Here is a 27,439-nt window from a genome sequence, read left to right as displayed (position 1 = left end):
GATACAGGCCCTTTGGCCCAACAAGTCCACACCGACCCGCCAAAGCGCAATCCACCCATACCCCTACATTACCCCTTTACCTAACACTACGAGCAATTTAGCATGGCCAATTCACCTGACCCGCACATCTTTGTGATGTGGGAGGAAACCGGAGCACCCGGAGGAAACCCACGCAGACACAGGGAGAACGTGCAAACTCCACACAGTCAGTCGCCTGAGTCAGGAATTGAACCCGGGTCTCAGGCACTGTGAGGCAGCAGTGCTAACCACTGTACCACCGTGCCGCCCCATTTACCAGGATGCTACCTCGTCCGAGCTATAAGAAACGATTGGGTATACTGTTTGTTTTCCCATGGAGCAGTGATGGATGAAACATGTCCTGATAGAACTGTATATAATTATATGGGGTACACAGCTAGGGTGAATGGGAAGTCACTTTTTCCTTCATAGTAGGGTCAATAAACAAGGGCACAAATTTAAGGTAAGAGGTAGAAAGCTAAGTGTCGAGTTAAGTGAGTTTTTTCACTCAGAGGGTGGCTGAGTTAGAAACTCTTATAACATTTAAGCAGTACTTAAATAATTACTCATGTTGCCATAGCGTGAAAGTTGGAAAATGAGATTAGTGCAGTCGGATCTTTGTTGACTGCCACAGACATGATGCACCAAATAATCTCTTCTGGGCTGTAAATGTCTTTGAGTTGAACACTATCTATTTATTTTTTAGACATATTCAGGGTGACAATCTTCACAGCCTTCAGTGGTAGAGAACTCCCTATGTTCACCACCTTCTGACTGAAGAAATTTCATCTTATCCCAATCCAAAATGGTCTATCTTATATTATGAGACTGTGACCCCTTTTTTTGGATCTCCAGAAAGGGAAAATATCATCTCTGCATCAAGTCCATTTAGCCGTTTCAGAATTTTATATTTTCAAGGAGATCCCCTCTTATTCTTCTGAACCCTAGTGAATACAAAGCCAATCTCCTCCTCAAATGATAAATCTGTCATCCCAGGAATCAATCTGGTGAATCTTTGTTGCAGTCCCTCTATGGTATGTGTATCCTTTTTTAGATAAGGAGACCAAAACTGCACTCTGAATCCCAGATATGGACTCACTAAGGCCCTATGTAGTTCCTTCCTGAGAACCGATTTAGCTCAGTTGGCTGGATTGTTGGTTTACAGAGCAGTGCGATACCAACAGCATTGGTTCAATTCCCATCACTGGTTTGAAGTTACCATGAAGGGTGTTCTTTCTCAATGTCTTCTGTCACCTGAAGTCTGGTGGCCCTCAGGTCAAATCACCACCAGTTGTTTCTAATAAGAGAGTAACCCCTATAGTCTATTAAGATGACAATAACAGTTCCTATACCCAAACCCTCTTTCAAAAAGGCCAATGTTCCATTTGCCCTCTTGAATGCTTATTTACATCAACATTTCCCAAATTAACACCATAAAGCTAATACTCTGCCATTGTTTTTCCTAGTGAGGTGGACAACCTCAAACTTATCAATCTTGCCCTCCATTTGACCATTTCATCAACTTATCTAAATGACCTTGAAGGCTCTTTGCATCTTCCTCATCATCATAATCCCACCTCAATATTGTGCTGTCAGCAAACTTAGAAATGTTATATCTGATTCCCTCAATTGTTAATATATATTGTGAATAGGTGGACCCCAAACAATAAACCCTGTAGTATCCCTATAGAAACAAGAGGATGGCCAGAGTGAGGGTAAAGCTGATCAGGGATAGTGGAGGGAATTTGTGCCTGGAGTTGGAGTAAGTAATGGAGGTCCTAAATAAATTCAGTAGTTTGCTTCAGTATTCATTACAGAGAGTTACCTTGATTTTTCTGAGCACAGCGTGAAACAGACTGATATGCTAGAACAGACTAATGTTAGGAAGGAGGATGTGCTGAAAATTTTGAAAAACATAAGGATAGATAAATCCCCTGGACTAGAGGGTTACTATAGGGAGCGAGGGAAGAGATTGCTGCACCTTTGGTGATGATCTTTATGTCCTCACAGTACACTGGAGTAGTGCCAGATGATTGGAGGGTGGCAAATGTTATTCCTTTGTTCAAGAAAGGGGATAGGCATAACCCTGGGAATTACAGACCAGTCAGTCTGACATCAATGGAGGACAAAGTATTGGAGAGGATTCTGAGAGACAGGATTTATGATTGCTGTACTTGGATAACCATAGTTTGATTAGAGATAGTCAGCCCCTTTGTGAGAGGCAGATCATGCCTCACAAATCTTATTGAATTCTTTGAGGATGTGACAAAACATGTTGATGAAGGTAGGGCAGTGGATTTGGTGTACATGGATTTTAGCAAGGCATTTGAAAAGGTTGCCCATAGTAGGATCATGCAGAAAGTAAGGAGGCATGGGATACAGGGAAATCTGGCCATCTGGATACAGAATTGGCTGGCCCATAGAAGAGGGTGGTGATAGATGGAAAGTATTCAGCCTGGAGCTCGGTAACCAGTGGTGTTCCCAGGGATCAGGTCTGGGATTTCTGCTGTTTGTGATTTTTATAAATGACTTGGACAAGGAAGTGAAATGTGGTACAAAGGTTGGTGGAGTTGTGGGTAGTGTCAAGGACTGTTGTAGATTGCAATGAGACATTGACAGGATGCAGAACTGGGCTGAGAACTGGCAGGTGGAGTTCAACCTGGAAAAGTGTGAAGTCATTCTCTTTGGAAGGTCAAATTTCAATGCAGAATACAGGGTTAAAGGCAGGATTCCTGGCAACCTGGAGGAACAGTGGGATCTTGGGGTCAATGTCCATAAATCCCTCAAAGTCACCACCCAAGATAGGGTTGTTAAGAAGGTGTATGGTGTGTGAGGCTTTCATTAGCAGGAGGATTGAGTTTGAGAACCATGAAGTTATACTGCAGCTTTGTAGAGCCCTGATTAGACCACACTTGCATTATTGTGTTCAGTCCTGGTTGTCTCATTATAGGAAAGATGTGGAAGCTTTAGAGAGGGTACAGAGGAGATTTACCAGGATGCTGCCTGGACTAAAGGGCATATCTTATGAAGAAAGGTTGAGGGAGCTAGGGATTTTCTCATTGGAGTGAAGAAGGTTGAAAGGTGACTTGATAGAGATGTACAAGATGTTGAGAGGCACAGGTAGTGTAGATAGCCTTTTCCCATGGCAGAAATGGCTATCACAAGGGGGCATAATTTTAAGGTAATTGGAAGAAGGTTGATGGTAGATGTCAGAGGTAGGTTCTTTACATAGAGACTGGTGGGTGCATGGAATGCACTGCCAGCAGTGGTAGCAGAGTCAGATACATTGGGGACATTTAAGTAACTCTTGCATAGGCACCTGGAAGATAATACAATGAAGGCTTTGTAGGTTCATCTGATCTTAGAGTAGGATAAAAGAACAGCACAACAAAGGGCCAGTGTTGTGCTATAGTGTTTTATGTTCTATTTGCTATTCTACTAGTCACCCCCTTCCACTCCAAAAAAGAGCCATTGATTCCTACATTTAGTTTCCTGTCTGGTAACCAATTCTCAAGGATAGAAAAGAGGGAAAGAAAGGAATGGCATTTTTGGTTATGGATAATATTATGGCTTAGGGAGGATATTTATGGGAGTATGTCCAGAGAAGTTATTTGGGTGGAATTGAGAAATAAGAAAGAGATGATTACCATATTGGGATTGTATTACACAGCTGCCAATAATCAGCAGGAAATTGAGAAGCAAATTTGTAAGGAGATCTCAGTTATCTATAAGAATGGTAGGGTCGTAATGGTGGGGGATTTTAACTCTCCCTGCATGGACTGGGAATGCCATAGTGTTAAGGGTTTAGATGGAGAGGAATTTATAAAGAATGTACAAGAAAATGTTCTTATTCAGTATGTGGATGTACCTACTTGAGAAGGAGCAAAGTTTGACCTCTTGGGAAAGAATGCAGGGCAAGTGACTGAGGTGTCAGTGTGGGGGTGCAGTTTGGGGCCAGTGATCATAATTCTATTAGTTTTAAAACAGTTAGGGAAAAGGATAGACCTGATCTAAAAGTTAAAGTTCTAAATTCGAGTAAGGCCAATTTTGACAGTATTAGGAAAGAACATTCAAAAGTTGATTGTTAGAGGCTATTTTGACAGAACGGTGAGGAGAGAAGGTGAGGTGAAGCAAGAGCTGCCAGGAGGGGTAAGTTTTTCCACTTAAAAAGGGATTTACCTCAGGAGTTGGGCTTCCATTTTGACAGAGCGGCAAGGAGAGAAGGTGAGGTGAAGCAAGGACTGCCGGGAAGGTAAGGACTTAATTTATATTTGGGCAGTGGCTAAACCTGAGATACTACACGTGTAGTAGCTCCCTCCCGCACGCCCCGTCCTCTAACGAGGAGAAAAAAGACTCTGTAAGGTAAGGCTTTTATTTCTTTCTTATTGTTCTTTTTCATATATTTAAGTGCATTGTTTGATTTTAATTAGTTCATATAAAGCTAAGCTTACAATGGCAGGGGACCTCATACCCGTGGCATGTACCTCTTGCTTGATGTGGGAGCTTAGGAACATTCCTGACATTCCTGATGTTCCTGACTCTTACACTTGCAAGAAGTGTGTCCAGCTGCAGTACTTGTTTGACCGCATGACGGCTCTGGACCTGTGGATGGACTCACTGTGGAGCATCCACAGTGCGTTAGGTAAATGTCTGTGTGGAGTTTGCACATTCTCCCCGTATCTGTTTGGGTTTCCCCCAGGGGCTCCGGTTTCCTCCCACAGTCCAAAAATGTGTAGGTTAGGTGAATTGGCCATGCTAAATTGCCCGTAGTGTTAAGTGAAGGGGTAAATGAATGAGTCTGAGTGGGTTGCTCTTCAGAGGGACGGTGTGGACTTGTTGGGCCGAAGGGCCTGTTTCCACACTGTAAGTAATCTAATCTAATCTAAATCTAATCTAAATCATTCGCGCTGCTAAGGAAGTCGTGGATAAAACATTTAGTGAACTGGTCACACCGCAGGTTAGAATTGCTGAGGGATACAGTGAATGGGTGACCAAAAGACAGAAAAAGAGTAGGAAGGCAGTGCAGGTGTCCCCTGTGGTCATCTCCCTCCAAAACAGGTATACTGTTTTGAATAATGTTGGAGGAGATGGGTCACCAGGAGAGGGCAGCAGTTGTCATGATCCTGGCACCGTGGCAGGCACTGCTGTTCAGAAGAGCGGGAAAAAGACTCGCAGGGTCATAGTCATGGGGGATTCTATTGTGAGGGGAGTATTAAGGCGGTTCTGTGGCCAAACACGGGTCTCCCGGATGGTATGTTGCCTCCCAGATGCTCGGGTCAGGGCTGTCACCGATCACCAAGCATTCTAAACGGGGAGGGTGAACAGCCAGTTGTCTTGGTGCATATGGGCACCAACGATATAAGTAGAAAACCAGATGAGATCCTGAAAGAAGAATTCAGGGAGCTAGGAGAGAAGTTAAAGAGAAGGACCTCAAAGGCAGTAATCTCGGGATTACTACCAGTGCCACGTGCTAGCCAGTGTAGAAATGAAAAAATAGGCAGGATGAACACGTGGCTTGAGAGATGGTGGAGGAGGGAAGGGTTCAGATTTGTTGGACATTGAGACCAGTTCCGGGGAAGATGGGACTATTACAAAATAGATGGTCTACATCTGAACCAGACCGGAACCAATGTCCTTGGGGAGTTTTTGCTACTGCTGTTGGGGAGGTTTTAAACTAATGTGCCAGGCGACTGGGAACCAGAAGAGAAAACAAGTTAGCATCGAGGTGGAGACTGTAAGAATCATGAAGATAGCATTAATAAAGGGAAAAGTAGGCAGAGAAGGGATAAGCGCAAAAGAACTGGTGGCCTGAAATGCATCTACTTTAATGCAAGGAGTATAGTGTGTAAGGCAAATGAACTCAGGGCTTGGATTGGTGCCCTGGAGTATGATGTTATTGCAATCACAGAGACTTGGTTGAAGGAAGGGCATGATGACTGACAAGTAAATGTTCCAGGATACAGACACTTCAGAAGGACATAGAGGGAAGTAAAAGGGGGGGTGGAGTTGCATTGCTGGTCAGGGATGATATCACAGCTGTGCTAAAGGAGGACACTATGGAGGTCATGGGTAGTGAGGCATTATGGATGGAGCTGAGAAATAAGAAGGGTGCAGTTACATTGTTGGGGGTGTATTCCAGGCCTCCCAACAGTGAGCATGAGGTAGAAGAACAAATAGGTAAACAGATAATGGGAAGATGTAGAGACAATAGGGTAGTGCTGATGGGAGATTTTAATTTCCAAACATTGACTGGGATACACTCAGTGTCAGAGGTCTGGATGGGGTAGAATTTGTAAGAAGTGCCCACGAGAGTTTTCTAGAGCAGTATGTCAATAGTCCAACGAGGGAAGGGGCAATATTGGACCTGGTACTGGGGAATGAGCCAGGACAAGTGGTAGAAGTTGCAGTGGGGGATTCCTTTGGGAACAGTGACCCACAATTCTGTAAGTTTTGGAATACTCATAGATAAAGATGAGAGTGGTCCAAATGGAGGAGTACTAAACTGGGCCAAGGCCAATTATATCAAAATTAAGCAAGAGCTCATAAATGTGGATTGGACACAGCTATTTGAAGGGAAGTCCACATTTGATATGTGGGAGGCTTTCAAAGATAGGTTAAAGATAGTGCAGGATAGGGGCAGCATGGTGGTACAGTGGTTAGCACTGCTGCATCACAGCGCCATAGGCCCAGGTTCAATTCCCACCTCAAGCAACTGTCTGTGTGGAGTGTGCACATTCTCCCTGTGTCTGCATGAGTTTCCTCCGGGTGCTCCGGTTTCCTCCCACAGTCCAAACATGTGCAGGTTAGGTGAATTGGCCATGCTAAACTGCCTGTAGTGTTAGGTGAAGGGGTAAATGTAGGGGAATGGGTCTGGGTAGGTTGATTTTCAGAGGGTCGGTGTGGACTTGTTGGGCCAAAGGGCCTGTTCCCACACTGTACGTAATCTAAGTAATAGGCATGTCCCGTTGAAGGCAAATGATAAAAAGACAAGATTCAGGATGACAGGAGAAATTGTATGACTAGCCAAGAGGAAAAGGGAAGCATACATAAGGTCTAGGCAGCTAAGACCAGAACAGGCCCTGGAGGAATATCAGAAGAGTAGGAAAGTCTTAATGAGGAATCAAGTGGGCTAAAAGGAGTCATTGAAATAGTTTTAGCAAGCAGAATTAAGGAGAATCCCAAAGCATTTTATTCTTATATAAGAAGCAAGTGGGTAACTTGAGAAAGGATTGATCCACTAAAGGATAATGAAGGAAGACTGTGTGTTGAATCTGAGAGGATGGGTGAGATTCTGAATGCTTACTTTGCATCAGTGTTCACTGAAGAGAGGAACGTGAATCTTGAGATTAGAGATAGAAGTTTGATCAGTCTGGATCACGTTGACATTAGTAGGGAAGATGTGTTGGGTAGGCTAGAGGTTATTAATGTGGACAAATCCCTAGGACCGGTTGGGATCTATCCCAGGTTGCTGAGAGAGGTGAGAGAGGAAATAGCTGGGGCCCTGAAAGATATCTTTGTGGTATCCTTAAACACAGGTGAGGTGCCGGAGGACTGGAAGGTTGCTCATGTTGTCCCCCTGTACAAGAGGGTAGTAGGGATATTCCAGGTAACTACAGATGAGTGAGTATGACGTCAGTGGTGGGAAAGTTGCTGGAAAGGGTACTGAGGGATAGGATCTATTTATGTTTAGAAAAGAATGGGCTTATCAGTGATAGGCAACATGGTTTTGTGCGGGGGAGATCGTGCCTCACTAACTTAGTAGAGTTCTTCGAGGAAATGACCAAGTTGATAGATGAAGGAAGGGCTGTTGATGTCATATACATGGACTTTAGTAAGGTGTTTGATAAGGTTCCCCATGGTAGGCTAATGGAGAAAGTGAAGTTACATGGTGTTCTAGCTAGGTGGATAAAGAACTGGTTGAGCAACATGAGACAGAGAGTAGTAGTTGAAGGGAGTTTCTTGAAATGGAGAAAGGTGGCCAGTGGTGTTCTGCCAGGGTCAGTGTTGGGGCCACTGTTGTTTGTAATATACATAAATGATCTGGAAGAGGGCACTGTTGGTATGATCAGCAAGTTTGCAGATGACACAAAGATTAGTGGAGTAGCAGAAAGCATAAGGGACTGTCAAAGAATACAGGAGGATATAGATAGACTGGAGAGTTGGGCGGAAAAGTGGCAGATGGATTTCAATCCAGACAAATGTGAGGTAACGCATTTAGGGAATTATACAATGAATGGAAGAGCCTTGGGAAAAGTTGATGGGCAGAGTGATCTGGAAGTGCAGGTCCATTGTACCCTGAAGGTTGCTGCACAGGAGGATAGAGTAGTCAAGAAGGCATATAGTATGCTTGCCTTCATTGGACAGGGTGTTGAGTATAAGAGCTGGCAAGTCATGTTAAAATTGTACAGAACGTTGGTTTGGCCACATTTAGAATTCTGTGTACAGCTCTGGTCGTCACATTATCAAAAGGATGTGGCCGTTTTGAAGAGGGTGCAGAGAAGGTTTACGAGGATGTTGCCTGGTATGGTAGGTGCTAGCTATGAAGAGAAGTTGAGTAGGTTAGGTTTACTGTGTTCAGTTCTGGTCTCTCTGTTTTAGGAAAGATGGAGTTAAACTTGAAAGAGTGCAGAAAAGATTTACAAAGATGTTGCCAGGGTTTGAGGATTTGAGCTATAGGGAGAAGCTGAATAGGCTGAGACTCTGTTGCCTGAAGTTGAGGGGTGACCTTACAGAGATTTATAAAATCATGAGGGGCTTGGATAGGGTGAATAACCAAGGTCTTTTTCTTTCCTGTGGCAAATATATGGAATGAGTTGCCAGAGGAAGTGGTGGAGTCTGGTACAATCACAACATTTAAAAAGCATCTGGATAAGTACACAAATAGGAAAGGTTTAGAGGATATGGGCCAATTGCTGGCAAATGGGACTAGATTAATTTAGGTTATCTGAGTTGGATAAAGGGCCTATTTCCCTGCTGTGCGACTGTGACTCTATGAGTTTGGGGGGAGTGGAGGGGAGGGTATTTCACTGGATAGCTGATATCGCTGATTTCAAAAACCTTATTGCTACTATTAAGATAATCTAACGCTGACCACAGTTTCCTTAATTAATGAATCTGGAAATAAAATATTCATTGAACTGACATTTAACTCTTGTATAATTCAGTGACTGCTTTTCCTAGCTCAAATAAATTTGTCTTCCATAAAAAAAAGTTGACCAATAAAGTACAATGATGTGGAGGTGCCCATGTTGGACTGGGGTGGAAAAGGTCAGAACTCAGACAATACCTGGTTATAGTCAACAGGTTTGTTTGAAATCACAAGCGAAGTTCAAAAGCGGTGCACCATCTCGGCGTTCGCCTCCCCCTCCCAGTGCAGCGTTTTGAACACAACAGTGAGTGACAGCAGCAACTGGGCTGCGGTAAATCTCCTCAGGGGGAGTCAGATCCGCTGGCTGGCAGAGCGGGGCGCACTTCCTCAGCACAGCTTCTACTGAAATGGGGTGGAGAGGAGAGGCGGAGCGGGAAGTGTGGTTCGGCAGCATAGGGAAATCTCGAGGGGGAAAAGGACGAGATCAAGGAGTAATGTGCCGGGGTAACAGTCTTTCAGTGCATTCTGCAGTAAAGAAACATTCGTGCTTCTGTTAGATACAGCCTTCGTGTGAAAGCGCCGTTTTAGCGTCTTACTCCACCGCAGTGTTTGGATTAATTTTCATGCCCTGGTTTTGCGACAGTGACGATCAGCAGAAATATTTTACCAAGCTTTGTACCTCTAGCTAATGGTACAATGCTCTGTGCTGCTGGCTTGCATAAGGAGTTTCGGAGCTGAAATGGACGGGGCCACTAGAATTCCTGTCACGTTTGATGTTGCAAATGTCAGTTGTTGGATTAGGCATTATTGCGCCATTGATTCTCAAATGCGCAGTAAAATTTAAAATCACGTTGGTGCTCCACTTGGGACGATGCATATATTGTTCCAGTGAACCCCCTACAAAAAGCAGAACCTTCAACATCGGTGGAAGGACCAGGCAGATTAACTTCTGGTATAATACTTCATTAAAGCCGAGAGAAATAAATCAGTAACAGAAGAGACTTGCAAAGAGGTAAAGAAGCAGTAAGTGGCATGGCGTATGACCTGCTCAAAACCTTAATGCTGTTACTTAATTTATAAATATTGTCTGTATGTAATCTAGTACTTGTTTATTTCAAACATTTGTTCTACTTCTCTTGTGAAGTGTTACTGTGAAGTGGTTAAAAGTGCCCACAATATCTATTGTGTAGCATTTCAGAAATAAATAATTTCTTTTGTTTCGAGCTGCAATAATGCCAAAATGTTTTTAATAATGGGTCTTCATTTTACAGCATGGTGTATTGGAAATACTAAAGCTTGCTGAAGCAAAGTGGAACTCTGCAGACAGCTATGAATTTAGAGTATTCATTACTGAAACATGAGAAATTCTCACGTTAATGAAGAACTAAATGACTCAAATTGTTTCAGCCAAGAGTGCTGAGCATAAATGGGGTGCAGCTCCAAGCCAATATCTGGCAGTCAATGAGCTTCTGCTGGACCTGGTTCTCCAAGGCAACTGCTACCACTTTCAGTTGAGGTAGCCACCATAGTAGTGGGAGTATGGAAGGACTCCTCCAATATTCATTCCGGCTTGTGGTACATCTACCTGCTGTTCCCTGCTCTGCTGGTTAAGCATGTCATTTATGGCCACATCATATGGATAGGGTTGAGCAAGTGCCTGGTTTCTGGCTGTTCAGCATTATCAGCTTTTCTTCCTCCACTCGATGGGGACATGTGGCAGTGATGTGCTCATCAGATTGTGTCCTCAAGTCTACTGCAGTTAAGTACCCACCAATGTGACTGCCACAGTGCTGGTGGAAGTTTTAGGTGAATATCTTATTTGTGGGTTATCAGAGATGTCAGAGCCTTTGTCCTCAGAAATGGTGATGCTGATGGGTCAAGGCTGGGTCCTTGTGTCCTTAGTTGACTTCTGTATGGCACCAGTCCTTGTAGAAGAGTAGAGAAATAATTAGCTGGTGAAGATGCACAATAGCTCTTGTAGACTAATGTGTTTGCCTCCTGCACATCTGAGATGGGCAGGCTGCATGTCCACGATGTTGCTTACTCACTTCATTGCTCTTTCCTTGTTTGTCATTGCCACAGAAACAGGCACAATCCAAGTCTTCCCAACTCCGTTTCCCACCTCTCAAATGTCTGTCATTCCCCCCTCCCCCTTGGTGCACTGTGTGGGTTTGAAGGAGACCTTGGTCCTACTGTGAGGTAAAGGGAGGGGTTGAATGTGATGACAATGGGTGCAGGAACAGTTTGAGTATGCATGACTATGCCAGGGAGTGGGCCATCCATTGTAAGCGAGTAGGAAGCACTGTACCCATGAAGGATTTGTATTTTAAAAGCAGGATTTGGCTGTATGCCCTTATACATTATCCAAGATGCTAAGGCTTGTAGCTATTGCCCTTTGAGAGATACTAGCATTGCGGCACAGTTAGACTGAGTGGTGCCCAGTCAATATAAGCTGACTGAGAGAAGGCAGTGTTATTTATCTTTGCAGAGTGCAGCAGATGATTAAATTTCTTCTGTATCTAAGGGTACTAGTGAAGTCCACGGGCACTGATCTTTGAAGCTACCTGAGATCGGACAGGACAGGTTTAATACTGGATCTGTTTCCTGGGGATAGGACCTCCCTTCTTTCCCAGAACCTGTAAGGAAGCATCACTGAAGTGAGGAACATGTTTCTGCTCCTTCTGTGGTACCATCAAGAGGGTACGGGAAGTCTGGAGAAACAACACAGGCTCTTGGGAAGTTCCTGGCTTACAGCAAGTGAAATGGTGTCCAGCTGGCCCCAGCAGTTTCAACTCTGAAAGGTCCTGCCCAGACAAGAACTTACCACTCACTTTTATTTGTCATTCGCTGAGTCACTTGTGAAACATCTCACTTGTATAGATAATGAGGTGAAAAATATGCAATTGTGCCAAACAACACGTCAAGGGCCATAGCAGAGGGGACAGTCTTTAACATATGCATGCCATAGTTTAAGTTTGAAATGGAAAATACTGGCCATTATTTTCATTGTGATCCTTAACAGGAACAATTTCTCTACAGATAGCTTGCTAATTTGAAGGAAGAAAATCTGACAGTCTGGGAAAGGAATAGTCTAACAGCAGTTGCTTTATGGGGTGTCAGGGGTGTGGTAGACTATAAGCCTGTAAGACATAGGAGCAGAAATAGGTCATTCAGCCCACTGATTCTGGTTTCCCATTCAATGAGATCATGGTTCATCTGATAGTAACCAACTCTACTTTCTTGCATTTTTCCATAACCTGTGATTGCAATACTTAAAAGAAAATCCATCTTTCATGTTTGACAATATTTAAACAATCCAATTGGTTCATAGTTCCTTGAAAGTGGAGACAGGGGTAAGTAGGCTAGTAAAGAAGGCATTTTGTATGCTTTCCTTTATTGGAGCATTGAGTTTAGGAGTTGGGAGGTCATGTTGCGGCAATACAGGACATTGGTTAGGCCCCTTTAAGAATTCTGGTCTCCTTCCTATCAGAATGATGTTGTGAAACTTGAAAGGGTTCAGAAAAGATTTGCAAGGATATTGCCAGGGTTGGAGCTATAGGGAGAGCCTGAAAGGTTGGGGTTGTTTTCCCTGGAGCGTCGGAGGCTGAGTGATGACCTTATAGAGGTTTACAAAATTGAGGGATAAGTATGGGCTAAACACTCAAGGTCTTGGGTTGGAGGAGTCCAGAACTGGAGGGCATAGGTTTAGGGTGAGAGGGGAAAGTTTTAAAAGGGACCTAAGGGGCAACTGTTTCACGCAGAGGGTGGTGTGTAAATGGAATGAGCTGCCAGAGGAAGTGGTGGAGGCTGGTACAATTATAATATTTAAAAGGCATCTGGATGGGTATATAATAGGAATGGTTTAGAGGCTTATGGGCCAAATGCTGGTAAATGGGACTAGTTTGGGTTAGGATATTTGGTCGGCATGGATGAGTTGGACCGAACGGTCTATTTTTGTGCTGTACATCTCTATGACTCTGTGGTTAATATTTTGAGAGTGAAAGAAAACACTAAAACAGCCAAAATTTTTCAGAATATATGGCAGAAAGGACATAAATGTAACAGCCTAAAGAGTTAAAAATAAGTGCAATAAAATGGGACTGAGTTAATATTAAAATAGTTTAAGCCAAATGTGTGTTGGCTGTGACATTATGATGTTTTGTGCCACAGTCCAGTCTTGTGACAGTTCAGCTAGTGCTTATTTACTTGGCTAACTGATTATCTAACTTCTCCTTAACTTAGTAACTGCAATGAGAGGATCACAACAAGTTACAACACTATATGGTGCATTATATCTGCAGCAATCGATTTGAGGGACAGTTAACACTTTATAAGAAAATTGCATGATGTATCATGACAATGGGATATAATGTTTGATTTTCAGGGAGGGTAGGACACGTTCAGTATTTAGGATAGAGGGTAAACCGGTAGTGGAGCTGAATTAATGTAGAGCAACAACTCAGGATTAATCGGTACTAGAGTTGTTGGAAAAGGATTGTTTGGTCAATGGTGTTGAAAATATCAACGTTCAATTTGTACAGGATGACACTGGCTCTTTGACTATCCTTTATAGTAGGTGATTTTAGTCAAGGAGAGGAAGAAACAGTAAAACTTTTAGATCAGAAGCTAAATTTTAGATGCATTGAAGCAGATTGTAAGTGCAGTTACACTTTTGGATTTGAAGTCAATAAAAATCAAAGAAACTGTCTTGGAGAAAATTAATGGAATTGTCAGTAAATGCAAGTAGTGGCCAGAGACTGGAGAGGAATTTGCATAGTTTTTTCTCTTGGGTAAAGCAAGCTAGTTAGCAAAATTAGTCTGTTCCCAGTCTAGATTTTGGAAACTGGCAAATAGGTTTAGTTGGAGCATAAGATTTCTCTGAAGTAAAGGCCAAGGAACACGTGGATGTAAAACTGAGAGGCTGCATTGCTTTTACTGATTGGAAGTTATACTTTCTGTGTAACAGTTTACATCAGAATCTTGAAACAAAAATCAGGTCTTTTGTCCTTTAAAGCCCTAAACCAAGCAGCTCTTGAATGTCTCCCTTTGATAAATTTGAAGGTATTAAAATAATTTAACTAATTCTTAATTTATTCAATATAATTCTAATAATTGTGCTTCAGTGTATAACATATATAGTTTAGCATGCATTAAAATACAATGTAATTGAATCTTATTTTCAGAGATTCAGTGATGATCATGCTAGGATTTGAGTTTCAAGAAGCTTACCAAAGGAATGCGTGCACAGTGAGTAGGACATGATCTAAACAGAACTTGTTACTTTCACCTTTTTCTTCAAAGATACATTACCAAACATAAATTTGTTTTTAAATGATCAACATCTGATGTAAGGGTTGCACAAAGGGGTTCATCAAATCAATGTTTTTGGCAGTATGAATGGTTATTGGTTCAAGAAGTGTAATGATCCTAGCAATTTAACTCTTTCTCTGTTATCCCCCAGCATTGATTTCTTCCTCCTCCTCCTCCTCCTTTTCCTCCTTTTCCTCTTCCTCCTCCTCCTCTTCTTCCTGGTCATCGTCCCCGGGTATATGGTCATAGGCATTAGCATCCTTTTGCATTTCATCATGAGACCCATTCTTCATTTCAGTCTTAGTGTTGAAGAACTTAATCAGCTACGTCTGGTACTGATCGCACTAGTCCTTACGAAATGCCTGCATGAATATAATTTCTGACAATGTTTTCCCGTTGGCAACTTTGAGGAGATTCCCTGGATAATTGAATTATTTGCTATTTGTTATAATATTAACAAATTTCTTTCTGCTTTGCTCTATGCAGATGCATAGTAGTAGTTTGTTGTAGAGATATAAATAAGTTTTTTTAGTATGGGAGAGCATTTTAATTTTCTTCTGTTAGTGGCTGTCTCCAATGGTTCTGTTTAACTTATTATTGCTGAGTGCAGCCAAATTGTTGAACTCTACATCCCCTGTAAGTTTTGTGTGTATTACTAAGCAAATATATATCTCAAATCGAACATTGTGTGCAGCCTGTTTGTTCCCTGCATGGTGCATTCCTTATTGAATTATAGCTGTGCACCTGCACAACTTGGTGGAATTATTGGCTGTAGTTCTGTTTACATATGTACTGATGGGATAAATGCAGACATGTGGTAATTGTTGCTCCACCTTAAAAATATTAGCCTCCAATAAGATTTGAATTGGACTGCAGCCTGAAGAAAGTTAAATGGGAAAGAATGGTGCATTGAGGCTAGTGCTCCACTTGAGTGTCATTTCTTAAGCAACGCAATTTAAGTATGAAAGTGCATGCAGTGAATAATTTAAAGAGAACAATGAATTTATCCATATACCCAATTAATATTACAGAATTCATTTACATAGCACAGTTATTAATGTGTCTGTAGCATTCATACGACCATGTGGGTTTTGTAACAAAAGAATAATGGTATAAAAACACTTTTTAAATATTTAGTGGAAGTGTGTTATGAATATGGTAGGTGAAATGTTAATTATAATATCAGTTGGATATTTATACATATCTCGAACCTTTTGAAAAGAAAGCTTGAAGCTATTGTATTTAAGTTTGCAATTTTAAATTTGTAATAAATTGTTTGAATGGAAAGATAGAGTATGTAACTTCCAGAGAGTGTTAGATAACCCAGATTATGAATGCAAAACAACTGGTTTTAAGCACAGATAGTCAGAAAGAAGTTGCCACAGGGGAATAGACTTTACCACCTCTTTCTCTGATCCCCCTCCATCCAAATTTGTGACTTGAAATCCAATTGGAAGGCCTCATCACAACAAGTGAAGTGTTCTTAAAAGAGAAGTTTGAATCTACACACTGTCTCTGAAAGTAATTCAGTCAGCCATAACTGATCCCCAGTGCGAGTAGCTTGTGTGGAAGGTGCCTTTGACCTGCGGCCAGCAATTGAAACATCTGTGAATAATTTTTTTTGTTCCAAATGTTATCTTTAATTTTTCTCTTACAAAACACTACAAGAAGAGTGTTTTTTTTTAATTTGTCAGACCTGGGGGTTAATTTGTATGCTTGTGTACATTTTCATAAACTTCGCTTGAGCAAGTTTGTTTTGCAATAAACTAGTTCTTTATTTGTTAATTTAAGGAACCTGTATACTTAGCTATATACACTCTAATGTATAAATAAGTAATATCACCTGCCTTTTAATTCAATCTTTGTTATCAATGGACACATGTGACAAAGAAAATAAATCCAATATGGCAGATTGAACTTTGGTAACAGGAATTTATTTGCCTTTGGTTGCTTTCCCAGGGTTTGTCATGCTGCAGGAAAGCCTCCTGACTGGAAGGATTTTGCTGCTTCTCATGAAGCAGTTTACTTTGATATACTCTTCCTACCCTTTGGATAAGATATTCCAATAATTCCTTTTAGGATTTTGCTGGTTTAACATTTTTAAATCAAATTCAGAGGTCTTATAACTACTAATTCCAGAAGAAATGCATTTCAAATATTTTGTTTCAAGTATTCGAGGCCAAAATACTGTATAATTTCAAGAAGAATTTGGATATAGCACTTGGGTCTAATGGGATGAGGGGATATGGGGGAATAAGCAAGAACAGGCTATTGAGTTGGATGATTAGCCATGAACACAATTAATGGCGAAACAGGCTCAAAGGGCTGAATGGCCTATGCCCACTCCTAATTTCTGTGTTTCTTTGAATAATTTGTTGCTCCTAAGTTAGCATCAGTTATTTTTTTAAAAAAAGATTACACTAATTTTGTCAGGCCTGTATTCATAATTGCCTAGCAATTCAAGAAGCTATTCTTTGTGATCCACTGAGCAAGTTGTTTTGTCAACAGCTGATATACAACCACAGTATATTTATTATTATAGACTCAGATGCAATATTAAAATGACAAAAAATAAACTGAATCTGAAACAGGAATAAGATGTGAATTTACTATTAATAGATGTGCTGAATTTATCAACTACATGTTTCTCTCTATTTAACATAATTATTCGCATATGGATTTCAAACACTCCACCCATACAGCCAGCGATTGTAGTTTATAGATTGTTACCCCTAGGGGAGTAGCCTTGATAGTGTTAGTCACTTGGTTTGTTTGTTTTTTTAATTGTTTGGACACATTGATGAGACCATCATTAATTGATCATTCCTTCTTGCTCTTGAGAAGATGGTTGGTAGGTTGCTGAGTTGAGAGGCTATAGTCAGTGTACTGGAACGTCCACAGTGCTGTTGGAGTAGGAATGCCATGATTTTGACTCATTAACAATGATGGTTATATTTCCAAATCAGGATGATTCATGGCAACACGCAGATGAGGTGTTCCCAAGTGTTTATAGTCTAGCTTGTAGGTATGGAAGGAGACTTGATAATTTTGCTGCAGTGCATCCTGTAGATGTGTTGTACTACTTCCAATGTATTCCAGTGATGGAAAGAGTGAAAGTTTGAGGAGATAGACTATGGTCCTGGTGAAACAGGGTGCCTTTTCCTGGATGGTGTTGAACTTCTGAATGCTTTGGAGTTGCACTCTCCCAGGCAAATGTATTTTATCAAATGCCTTTCCTGTGCTGTGTAAAAGGTAAACAGCTTTAGAGAGTTAGGAAATAAGTTACTCTCTGTAGAATTGTAAACCTCTGATGTGCTGCCATTGAGATGGTATTCAGAAGTTTTTTTTAGTTAAGCTTCCAGTCGATGGTAATTCTCAGAATGTTAATAGTGGGAGTGAGATCAGCTTTGTGATGGTTCTGTTGAATGTCGAGGGGATAGTTAAATATCTGAGTAATGTTGCTTCATCTGCTTCCCCTTCAGCCCCATTTCTTTTGAGATAATAAAATCATCTCTCCCCAAAATAGCTTAGATGTAATCTGCTCTAAAGAAACAAAGTATCTCTGTGTGTAATCACTTTTTTTTAAACCATACATAAACTATAGTTGGAATTTACATCAAATAATTGGATGCACTGATTCTGATTATGTTAAAGTATCTGAGAGGCTATCAAGTTAGTGAGCTATGTATGTTTTTGCGAAGCACCTGAGAACATCTTTATGACTCAAAACGCTTCATGAATTGTTGTGCTTGTTTATTCTATTGGCACCCTTCTCTCTGATAAAGCAGCTTTCGAGCACATCATTCAATCTTGCTGCATAAAATAATACTACTTGCTGTTGGCAATAATTACTTATTAGCTAATTCCTTCCTTTGCCCTAACTATCAAAGTAAGTGGAAACAAATATAAGGGCAGGATCATGAACCTAATGCAGACTATTTTTGTTCAGTGAAACAGCTAAAATTGCAAACACCGAACTAAACAGTAAACCATATCACTACGGGTTTTGCAATGCTCTTCATGAAGATGTACTCCAAACTTCCCCTGAAACTGAGCCCTACTCCTTCCCAAAAACGCCACATCCCTGGCCTAGCTTGACCATCCCCACCTCCTCCCTGCACCCAACACCTGCCCAGATTCACTCTGACAGCCCCTGAGTCTCCTAACTTAACCCAAATCCTCTGCCCTACCCAAATACAGTTCAATGTTCCCTTAAGGTAGAAAAACAACGTTTAGTCTTAACACAAGTAATTTTATGTTTTTGGGAAAACTCTGAGATTGGCACTGAATTACATATTGTCGGTTGCCTATTAGGTTTGGTGAAGGAGGCAAGTTTTCTGTCTTGTGTGAAATTATTGAACTCTACACCAAAGAACAATTCAGCATATTATGTCAGTGCTCATTATCAAAAATACTATGCTATTGCATTGATAGTTTATTAATTTAATGGTTCTTGTACAACTTTTAGCAAAGAGATTTCAACCATTAGTTACCTTTATTAATTAGTGAAATTACAATAACTGAATAAGTATGGCTATGTAGGGGAGAAACTAGAACCAAACATTGAAATGAAATCAGAAAATGTTAAAAATAGAAAACAGGTCTAGCAATATCTGCAAAGAGAAAATATTTCAGATGGAAACATTTAAACAATGATGGTAGGTCATGAGGTGCAGAAAGCCACAGATCATCGGTTATTCAATTGTTAAACAACTTAATACCTATGTTTTCTTTTGGAGCCAAGTAAATTTATAACACAAAAGAAGGATTGAAATATCTTGAGAAATTTAAGTGTAGGAAATGACAGCTGAATCTCCTGGTGTAAGCATAAGGCTCATCTTAGCCAAAATACTTGTTGGGCTGTGCCCTTTGCATTAATGCCTGTGGATTCTGGAAAGTAAAGAATGAGCATGGCCGCTGTTCCTGTGGTATTTAATGACCCATACTGTAACTGGTTATGTTGATGTGTTAAGTGAGATTTAAATCTGGCTTGACCACAAAACATTTGTGCCATCAATAGAATAAGAGACAATAGGTCTTGAATGAGGAACTAGAAGGCATTGAATCATGCGTCAGCAATGAACTAATGACCCAGATCTTCTGATTTTACACACACACACACACACCTCTCCAAATGCTTGACCTGACCGCCAACACATGACTTCCCTCTGATACAACCCTGGACCTAATGCCCCCAATTCTCTCTGACACTCTATCCCCCAATCAAATTGGCTGACCTGATCTTATCCATCACCTCTCTACTCCCCATCCCTGACCAGGCCCACTGTGACAACATTTTCTGATCTGAACCGACTCCTCTGAACCCTCATCCTCTGTTTGCCACCTCACCTCACTTACCTGTCACCTTACAACCCTGCCAGCCTTCTCACCTGCTCACTGCCAGGCTTCTCACCTGCCCACCTCCTTACTGACTTTCCTCTTTCCTCAGCCCTTTACTTAAAACACTCACCTATATTCATTCTCTGGAAATTATTTAATGACACTGATTGTTAAAATAAATCAAAAACACTAATTACACTTAAAATATTTAATACTAAAAGAAATTTAAAAATCATTACATTTGATATTAATTAATAAATTAGTGGAACATAACAAAGTAAACAACCACAATGCATTCAGAAATTTCATTACATTTACTTCTGAGTTAATCTCTATGGGTTAGCTGCTGCTCTTGAGGGACAATTGAGATCCTCTGGCATACTGTGTGTGTGGTGTCATTGTCCTTGTACTGTTTTGAGGCCTAGATAACAGGCTACAATGGAGCTATTTCAGAGTGGCCAGACTCTGAAGTGTAGCTGCAAAAAGCATGGTGCAACAAGTGGGCATTCCTTTGATATGATTACAATCAGACAGATCTGTTTTGGATCATTGCCATCAGAGTGGGAGGCGATTGTAAAAGATGATCGCTATTTGTTTCTTAATGCTATGAGTAAAAACCTGATCAAATTGTTGTTTTTCTTTCTCTTTCAGGACCCAATGAGCACCTTTTATTTGATATAACAACGATATCATCATTGACTCGCTTCATAAATTCCAATTTGCCTGTAATACAAACAGCCTGGAAGTTAACAGAATGGCAATTTTGGAGATTGGCACAAATTCCTCTGTGAGCTTTGTTCCTTCAATGTCTATTGATCGACTTTTCCCAGCTCTTCTGGAGTGTTTTGGCATTATTCTTTGTGGATATGTTGCTGGACGAGTGAATATCATTACTTCTACACAAGCCAAAGGTTTAGGAAGCTTTGTTTCGAAGTTTGCACTGCCAGGCCTCCTTTTTAAGAACATGGTGGTTTTAAACTTCGTACACGTAAACTGGAATTTTCTTTGGAGTGTTCTTGTGGCTAAGGTTGCAGTTTTCATAATAGTTTGCACGCTGACTCTCCTGATAGCAAGTCCTGAAAACCGATTTGGTAAAGCTGGACTCTTCCCAATTTTTGCTACACAGAGTAATGATTTTGCTTTGGGGTATCCTATAGGTAAGTCTATTTTAAGCAACTTAATTTATCTTAACTTTTGTAGTATTCAAGTTTAGTACAGCATTTGTTCCAAGTTTAAACTACAGCTCCCTTTCCTATTTAGCTTGAGGAGAAGTAATTAAAGCTATGAGCAGGGAGTATAGATGATGAAGATCAAGTATCCAGATCTTTTTGCTAACTCCTCTCTTTTTTTTGTTAAGAATTTCAGGAAAATAACTACTTACTATAAATCCTTAATTCTAATGATAAATAATGTCTGTTAGTGGTTGACCTGTTATCAAGGCATGGCAAATAGCTGTTTCCACGGTGGCAAATTTAGTTTAGAAAATATCCTTTGTTTAAACAAAATATTTTGCTCAACAACTCATCTCTGGTAAGAAAATGCTGTGTACTTTAAATGAGGATTTAAAGTTGCAGTATATGTATAATGGTACATACGTTTGAAGTGGAATCTTGCAAGAGAGGAACAGGTTTCAGATACGAGCTGATGTTAATAAATGGATAAGTCAGATCCTAGAGAGCAATCTGGCTTAATAAATCATAAATTCAATTTTTGCAGTTAGTTACAATGGTGATTAGTCACAGGGGAAAAAGTGAGGGACTGCAGATGTTGGAGATCAGAGCTTAAAAATGTGTTGCTGGAAAAGCGCAGCTGGTCAGGCAGCATCAAAGGAACAGGAGATTCGACGTTTCGGGCAAAAGCCCTTCTTCAGGAATGAGGAGGGTGTGCCAAGCAGGCTAAGATAAAAGGTAAGGAGGAGGGACTTGGGGGAGGGGCACTGGGAATACGATAGGTGGAAGGAGGTTAAGGTGAGGGTGATAGGCCGGAGAGGGGGTGGGGCGGAGAGGTCGGGAAGAAGATTACAGGTCAAGAAGGCGATGCTGAATCTGAGGGTTGGGACTGAGAAAAGGTGGGGAGAGGGGACATGAGAAAGCTGGAGAAATCTGCATTCATCTCTTGTGGTTGGAGGGTTTCTAGGTGGAAGATGAGGCGCTCTTCCTCCAGGCATCGTGTTTCCATGGTCTGGCGATGGAGGAGGCCAAGGACCTGCATGTCCTTGGCGGAGTGGGAGGGGGAGCTAAAGTGTTGAGCCACGGGGCGGTTGGGTTGGTTGGTGTGGGTGTCCCAGAGGTGTTCTCTGAAATGTTCCGCAAGTAGGCAGCCTGTCTCCCCAATGTAGAGGAGGCCACATCGGGTGCAGTGGATGCAGTAAATGATGTGTGTGGAGGTGCAAGTGAATTTGTGATGGATATGGAAGGATCCCTTGGGGCCTTGGAGGGAAGTGAGGGGGGAGGTGTGGGCGCAAGTTTTGCATTTCTTGCGATTGCAGGGGAAGGTGCCGGGAGTGGAGGTTGGGTTGGTGGGGTGTGTGGACCTGACGAGGGAGTCGCAGAGGGGGTGGTCTTTCCGGAACGCTGATAGGGGAGGGGAGGGGAGGGAAATATATCCTTGGTGGCGGAAATGACGAAGGATGATACGATGTATCTGGAGGTTGGTGGGGTGGTAGGTGAGGACTGATTAGTCACTGCACATATTCATAAAAGGGTGCAAATGTTCTTTAACAGAAGAACATAAGTTTATTACACTAAAGGAAAAACCAAACCCATATACATGACAGTTTAGAAAGATTGTAACAGAAATAGATAAACAATTTTTTTTCTTGTTTCCTAGCAGCAGATCTCAACCCAGACAAACTTAACTGACTTTTCCAGTTCTCCTTCTTGGGCTGCTGAGATGGTTTACATCTTCCTGATTCTTTTTGTTGGCTTGTTCCTTCTTTCACTACTGATGGCCTAAACCTGCTTTCAGGGCTGATACCTTTGAAAGCTTTTATGTAACTTCTCACAGATTGGAGACTCTTCAAGCTAACCTCTTCTGCTGTTCTCCTGAACCAAAACCTTGATGCATTTGCTAGGAGAAAACTGTTCTTCTGAAGTGAATTCCTGATTCTTCTGGACTCATGTCAAAACTAAATTAGTGGCCTCTAGTCTATTTTCTCTGTCTGTTGTAAACTCAGCAGTATGAATATTCTATTAATTAACACTTCATTTGCCCTGATGGACATTTAATTGAATTAGAGGCATTTGAATGGGTAAATGAATAGGAAGGGTTTGGAGGGATATGGGCCGGGTGCTGGGAGGTGGGACAAGATTGGTTTGGGATATCTGGTCGGCGTGGACAGGTTGGACCAAAGGGTCTGTTTCCATGCTGTACATCTCTATGACTCTACATGTTTGCTTGGAAATTATGCAATTAGGTTACTGCTCCATGTAACAGCAAGACCTTTTTTTAAAAAAGAGACTAACTTCACGGAACTGAATCCAAATTGATCTGACTCCATTTTAGAAATCTAAACTGTCAAATACTGCTAGTGTATACAATCTCCACATTTATCAGCGTAGACAGTCTTGTGAATTTAGGAAGTGGGAGAACAGGAGGGTGAAATTAATTTAATCCTAACATTTCTGAAGAATTATATTTGACTTGAAACGTAGGGTGATATTTAGGCGAGATTCATGGTATCTGGTCCGTTATGTTGACATTTCTCTTGCAACCTTCTGCTCGTCACCTCATTAATTATTTATTAATTAATTTAATCCTAACATTTCTGAAGAATTATATTTGACTTGAAACGTAGGGTGATATTTAGGCGAGATTCATGGTATCTGGTCCGTTATGTTGACATTTCTCTTGCAACCTTCTGCTCGTCACCTCATTAATTATGCAATTAGCCTCATCCGTTTTTGTGGAATCTTGCAACTGGAATGATGGAAATGCTTATTGCTGGTGGAATTTAGTGACATTCATGCCACTAGCACTGAATTTAACCTCTAGCTGCAAACCACTTCATATGCTGTAAACCAGGAACTGCCCTTCATACTGTGTTGGTCCACTGTTATTACTGAAGTCACGACCCAGAAAGGCAATCTGGCATCTCGCTTCCCAGCTGAAGAAGAGGACCATTCTTTTTCCTGGCCTCCAACAAAAGAGGACATGCTACCAGATTCACCTAGCCTGGATCAAGGTAGAGACCAGGGTCAGGGCAGTGTGCAGGAGAAATGCCACTCATCACAGTGCAGGGAGAAGTTTATTGATCTTGTATGCTCCACAAGAGTAAATACCTTCATATACTCTCTCAAGCCACCATTCACTCTAGCTCTGTCAATGCAAAGTAGTCTCACTAAGGTTCATGGACTATAACTCTCACTATTGCATACATCATGGCCACTGAATGACTCTAATGTACTTCATTTTCCCAAACTACAAATCACTTCTGCCCTCTGCACTTCCTGTCATACACTCAGGGCACCTTTACTGTTCATGCATCACTATTAATTGCATCCCATCCACTGTCATCATGCATAGTCCCTCCTTTCCCTCAGTGCAAGAAAGCCATAGACCAATCCCAGCATTGCTTCACCTAACCTGCAGAACTGACAGTGGCCTACTCCCAGCACTTAAATCAGATATTCCCCTTGATTAACTGGCAACATCCACTGACTGACTCAGGTCCTCCTTGATCCCACCAATGATTGGTCTCCTTCAACTTTCAGTCAAGGCCATTTGGTTGAAGTGTGTTGCTGTCTAAGCTGCTGGCACATGTAGGTGTGACACTGATTTGGCACAGTGCCATACAGCTTCATGTTCTCCCTCTATTGTTCAGTTTTCCAAGCTGTAACAATTTGGCGCCTTCCCCTGTGCACTATGCAAGCTACAGTCTCTGGTGCTGCAAGAGAGCAGTGTTACCCACTGAGCTACCGTGTTTCCCTTAGGCAGATTAGGCCCTCACAACATTTGCTGTTGTAAGGACAACAATGCCAGCTTCGCAAATCTCTATACAGTACATGACTGAAGTTCCTCATCCCTGACATAACCCTGGTAAAATCTTCTCATACTTTTTTTTAAAAGCCCACATATTCCACCTAAGTGTAGTGCTCAGAATTATATACAACATTCAAACTGAGGCCTAACCAATGATTTGTATAAATTTATTCTTATAATAATTTATAGTCATGTACTGTATAGAGAATTGCAAAACTGGTATTGTTGTCCTTAGAACAGTAAATGTTGTGAGGGCCTAATCTGCCTAAGGGAGGCACAGTGGGTAACACTGCTCTCTTGCAGAAACTCCGGGTCGATTAAACCCTTGGGTAACTATCTGAGTGAAGTTTGCACATTCTCTGTGTCTGTATGGATTTCCTCCCACAGTCCAAAGATGTGCTGGTTAGGTGGATTGGCCATGCTAAATTGTCCGTAGGGTCCAAAGATGTGCTTGCTAGATAGATTAGCCATGGTAAATGCAAGGTTACAGGGATTGGGTAGGGGGATGGATGTGAGTGAGATGCTGTTCAGAAGGTCCATGTGGATTGAATGAATCAAATGGCCTGCTTCTACTCTGTAGAGATTCTATGATAATAGAGAAATTCAAATTTGATGGGTTTTGATGGAAGAAGTATGGAGAATTTGCTATTCTTCCAGACATGGAACCTAAATCAATGCATCTCTCCACTTCACAGAAACTGAAGTGTGGTGGTGACACAGGTTTTTGCTCTGGTACATGTTAGCTAGAGTTTATAGGTTTAAAATGATTAACGGCAAACATAGAGGAAAAGTGTTTCTCCTGTTTAAATTTCTTCCTAAATTAACTAACTTGTACTTCACCAATATTAAATATCATTCAATCTGCTTTCAATCTCTGAGTAGCTAAACTGATCATTTCTTGTGAAATGTACCAAGTTTATAGGACTTGGATACAATATCTTAGTATAATAATATGCCACTTTGCATCACCTTAAGTTTCATTTTTGATGTAGATAGAAAGGGATGATTTCACTCGATGCAATAAGCCTAATTTGTTACATGGAACTAAATTATGTCAAATGATATGTTACATCATGCTTACATTTAAATATTATTAATGGTACAAACCAAAGAACTACAGGTGCTGGAAATCTGAAACAAAAGCAGAAATTGCTGGAGAAACTCAGCCGATCAGCAGCATCTGTGGAGAAAGATTAGGATTAATGTTTAGAGTCTAGTGACCCATCTTCAGAAGTGGATTTGGAACATTAGCCCTGCTTTCTTTCCACAAATGTTACCAGACCTGCTGAGTTTCTCCAGAAATTTTGTTTTTTTCTTTTAAACCGTTACTGGCTCAGTCTGTCACATTTTAACCTCTAAAGGTAGAGATGGCAAATGTGAACGGTTCCTGTTCATTTTAGAAAAAAATAAAAACTCGATAGAAACTGGCTTATCTGGTCCTTGTGCTGATCTTACAAGGGAGGACCTTAATAAAACATGTTTATCTGTATTTCTGCAATGTTCAACGATTATGATAATTGGTTGTCAAGGAGTGCCTTATTGAATGCAGTGTGCCTCAGGGCAGTTCATTTTTTTTTAACTTGGGTGAGTTTATTGTTTGTGTATTTTGAATATTACAAGCAAAGTAAAATAATTCCACTTCAGATTCTGAAATTATTAATATTGGATTGGTTGCCAAATACCAAAGGTTCCTAAAAATTTAAATATACATTTCTCAGGGAGCAGCTAGATTAAATTTCTCTTGTTAAACACATCAACCTAGAATGGCAAAGCAATGAAAACATGATAAACCATGAATATTTATTTAAAATGTGTTTGGTTTGGTTCTGCCATATTCTACTCACCTGCTGGTCATTGAGACAGACCCCAGAAGTATACTTGAAATGTAAAAAAATGCATCCAATTTGCTAAACTTCCAGATATTGAAAATAAGTCACAGAATTTCATGGAAATTTAAGAACAATAATGAGACAGGCAGGTGGCAAGCTGTTAATATGCAAATTTTGCTCAATACGAGGAGGTCGAGCAATTCATCAACTTCACCAACACATTTCCACCCTGACCTCAAATTTACCTGGATCGTCTCTGACACCTCCCTCCCCTTCCTGGACCTCTCCATCTCCATTAATGATGACCGACTTTGATACCGACATTTTTTACAAACCCACCGACTCCCACAGCTACCTGGAATACACCTCTTCCCACCCTACCTCCTGCAAAAATGCCATCCCCTATTCCCAATTCCTCCGCCGTATCTGCTCCCAGGAGGACCAGTTCCACCACAGAACACACCAGATGGCCTCCTCCTTTGGAGACCGCAATTTCCCTTCCCACGTGCTTAAAGATGCCCTCCAACGCATCTTGTCCACATCCCGCACCTCCGCCCTCAGACCTCACCCCTCCAACCGTAACAAGGACAGAACACCCCTGGTGCTCACCTTCCACCCTACCAACCTTCACATAAACCAAATCATCCGTCGACATTTCCGCCAACTCCAAACAGACCCCACCACCAGGGATATATTTCCCTCCCCACCCCTTTCCACCTTCCGCAAAGACCGTTCCCTCCGTGACTATCTGGTCAGTTTCACGCCCCCCAACAACCCACCCTCCCATCCTGGCATCTTTCCCTGCCACTGCAGGACTTGCAAAACCTGCACCCACACCACTTCCCTCACTTCCATCCAAGGCCCTAAAGGAGCC

The 27,439-nt window shown here is 41.4% G+C and overlaps 1 protein-coding gene across 3 annotated transcripts in view; it reads left to right on the top strand.

Moving 5' to 3' along the window:
• Positions 1-9,526: 9,526 nt before the first annotated feature.
• gpr155a (G protein-coupled receptor 155a) overlaps positions 9,527-27,439 on the top strand; it is a 61,460-nt gene continuing 43,547 nt past the window's right edge. For 2 of the 3 annotated variants that reach the window (XM_060827316.1, XM_060827318.1), the window contains exons 1-3: positions 9,527-10,118; positions 14,290-14,353; positions 20,408-20,913. In XM_060827316.1, the coding sequence (XP_060683299.1) occupies positions 20,511-20,913 (403 nt within the window). In that variant the 5' untranslated portion in view covers positions 9,527-10,118; positions 14,290-14,353; positions 20,408-20,510. The remainder of the gene's footprint in view (positions 10,119-14,289; positions 14,354-20,407; positions 20,914-27,439) is intronic. The other variant, XM_060827317.1, reaches the window with a different exon arrangement.

The sequence above is a fragment of the Hemiscyllium ocellatum genome, chromosome 7 (assembly GCF_020745735.1).
Source record: "Hemiscyllium ocellatum isolate sHemOce1 chromosome 7, sHemOce1.pat.X.cur, whole genome shotgun sequence".
Taxonomy (NCBI): Eukaryota; Metazoa; Chordata; class Chondrichthyes; order Orectolobiformes; family Hemiscylliidae; genus Hemiscyllium; species Hemiscyllium ocellatum.
The sequence above is the reverse complement of the archived record's forward strand: the minus strand, read 5'-3'. Positions and strand labels throughout refer to the sequence as shown.